The sequence below is a fragment of the Protobothrops mucrosquamatus genome, unplaced genomic scaffold, assembly GCF_001527695.2.
Source record: "Protobothrops mucrosquamatus isolate PMUCROS unplaced genomic scaffold, P.Mucros_1.0 scaffold11202, whole genome shotgun sequence".
NCBI classification, from domain to species: Eukaryota; Metazoa; Chordata; class Lepidosauria; order Squamata; family Viperidae; genus Protobothrops; species Protobothrops mucrosquamatus.
Window position 1 is genome coordinate 1 of NW_015396984.1, and position 2,718 is coordinate 2,718.

Below are 2,718 nucleotides of genomic sequence, written 5' to 3' on the forward strand. Positions count from 1 at the left end.
GGGCCGGTGGAGGAGGAGGAGGAGCAGGGGGAGCCACCGTGGCCCTGCCGCTGCTCAAGGGCCACTTCGCGCCGGGCGGCGAGGGCCACTTCTGCCCCCGGATGAGCCACGGGCAGCAGCAGCCGGCCCCGCAGCAGCAGCAGCAGCCCGGCTCGGTGGCGGCAGCGGCGGCGGCCCAAGCGCTGGGCCACCCACCTGTCTGCGCAGCGGCCGCCTACGGCATGGGCGACCCCCGGCGTTTCCACTGCCTCGGCTTGGGTAGGTCCTGCCCCGGGCTGTGGGAAGGAGGGAAGGAGGGAAGGGTGGAGGACCTGCGCTGGGGACCCGGCAGCCGGGCGCTGATGCCCCCTCTCCCGCTCTCCACTGGCCCCTTGAATCTCCCCGGGATTCCCTCGTCCTCTTGGGTTCCTTGGGGATCCCCGAGAGATCTGGGGTCTTTAGGTCGGATTTCAAGGGCAGGTTTCAGCCGGCGCTAGGAAGGCGCTCCCCTTCCCCGCGCGGTCAGGTGAGAAGCTGCTCCTCCGGGCAGAGCAGAGAGCCCGACGCAGGGACCGGGAATTCTCGGTTATCCCAAGAACCCTTCCAGGAGGAACGCCACCGATCCGGCAGCAGGGCCTTCTGGACTGAGGGAAAGGCGAACCGTCAGACCCATCCAGATGTTTGCGGGTTTTAAACCCCATGCGTCCCAGCCACCCCCCAGGACGTACAGACTTCCAGCCTTCTCCTGGAAGGATGCCCTGCCAGAAGATTTAAAAGAAAAAAGAAAAAAAAAAAAAGAAACACGCCTGATGTTTCCCATCGAATAACTCCAACCTGGAACTTAAGGGATGGGAGGCGGTGGGTCTTAAGGTGGAGAGATCTCTGTTCTTGGACCGAGGAAAGGAATCCGCGTGATCTCCATTTGGCGAAAGAGAAAGAAAGAAAGAAAGAAAGAAAGAGAGAGAGAGAGAGAGAGAGAGAGAGAGAGAGAGAGAGAGAGAGAGAAAGAAAGAAAGAAAGAAAGAAAGAAAGAAAGAAAGAAAGAAAGAAAGAAAGAAGGAAGGAAAAGAAAGAAAAGAAAGAAAAGAAAGAAAAAAGAGAGAGAAACAGAGAAAGGAAAGAAGGAAGGAAAGAAAGAAAGAAAGAGAGAGAGAGAAAGAGAAAGAGAAGAGAAAGAGGAAGGAAAGAAAGAAAGAAAGAAGGAAAGAAAGAAGGAAAGAAAGAAAAGAAAGAAAAAAGAGAGAGAGAAAGAGAGAAAGGAAGGAAGGAAAGAAAGAAAGGAAAGAAAGAAAGAAAGAAAGAAAGAAAGAAAGAAAGAAAGAAAGAAAGAAAGAAAGAAAGAAAGAGAAGGGATGGGTGACCCCCTCCCCCTCTGGTGCACCATAGCAAAACTCGCACTCTCCATAGCGGAGATGTGGGAGAAAGTCTTTATTCAGCCCGGGGCAAGTAACAACTAACTTCCAGGGGGTCGTAGGCGAACTGACCGCAGGGGCTTTAGACCGGCCAAGGAGATTGTGTGAAGCCTCCATGTTCAAAGGCATTTTCACTGTAATTGGCAGGAATTGAGAAGCAACAGCGGAAGACTTGAGAGAGAGAGAGAGAGAGAGAGAGAGAGAGAGAGAGAGAGAGAATGTCCGTGTGTGTGTGTGTGTGTGTGTGTGTGTGTGTGTGTGTGTGTGTATTGTAGGGACGGGGAGAGGGGGATACCTCCCTGTCCTGCTGCCGGGCTTCGGGTCCAGTTGCTCAGGTGGGCGGAGGTTGAAGCGCAACGAGGGATTTGTGGTCCAGGATGGGTTAAGCTCTTGTTGGGCTTTTTAACCGGGCTTTTTCTTTCTTTCTTTCTTTCTTTCCTTCCTTCCTTCCTTCCTTCCTTCTTTCTCTTTCTTTCTTCTTCTTCTTCTTCTTCTTCTTCTTCTTCTTCTTCTTCTTCTTCTTCTTCTTCTTCTTCTTCTTCTTCTTCTTCTTCTTCTTCTTCTTCTTCTTCTTCTTCTTCTTCTTCCTTCCTTCCTTCCTTCCTTCCTCCTCCTTCTTCCTCCTCCTCCTTCTCCTTCTCCTCCTCCTCCTTCTTCTTCTCCTTCTTTTTCTCCTCCTCCTCCTCCTCCTCCTCCTCCTCCTCCTTCCTTCTTTTTTCTTCTTTCTTCTTTCTTCCTTTCTTCTTCCTTCTTCCTTCTTTTCCCCTCGGCTCCCCTCGCAGGAGGCTCGGACGGCGCCGGCCCGCTGCAGAACGGCAAGCGGATGCGCACGGCCTTCACCAGCACGCAGCTGCTGGAGCTGGAGCGGGAGTTTTCGGCCAACATGTACCTGTCGCGGCTGCGGCGGATCGAGATCGCCACGTACCTCAGCCTGTCGGAGAAGCAGGTGAAGATCTGGTTCCAGAACCGGCGGGTGAAGCACAAGAAGGAAGGCAAGGGCGCCCAGCGGAACACGCACGGCGGCTGCAGCTGCGCCGGCAACCCGGGCCGCTTCGCCAGGTCCGAGGACGAAGAGTCGCTCTCTCCGGCCTCGGCCAACGAAGACAAGGAGGTCTCCCCGTTGTGAGGGACGCCCCGCCGGACTCAAGCGCCTTGGCAAGAGCCCCGCCGGACTCTGCCGGACTTGGGACGATTTCCCCCCTCGCTTGTTTTGAGCGAGCCCCGAGTTGCCGAGCTCAGGGGGGGTTGCCGCCTCCAAACGGCAGCCGATCTGGTTGCTCCCCAAACGGGGGAGATCCCAGATCCCGAGCCCCCCCTCCCCCCATCC

General features: G+C 55.4%; 1 protein-coding gene across 1 annotated transcript; it reads left to right on the forward strand.

Moving 5' to 3' along the window:
• Window positions 1–20: 20 nt before the first annotated feature.
• On the forward strand, window positions 21–2,517 carry LOC107301281 (GS homeobox 2-like; the record flags this gene model as incomplete). The annotated part of the gene is made up of 2 exons (XM_015830527.2): window positions 21–258; window positions 2,174–2,517. Coding segments are annotated over 2 exons (582 nt in total), but the record flags the coding sequence as incomplete, so codon positions are not given.
• Between the last annotated feature and the right edge of the window lie 201 nt (window positions 2,518–2,718).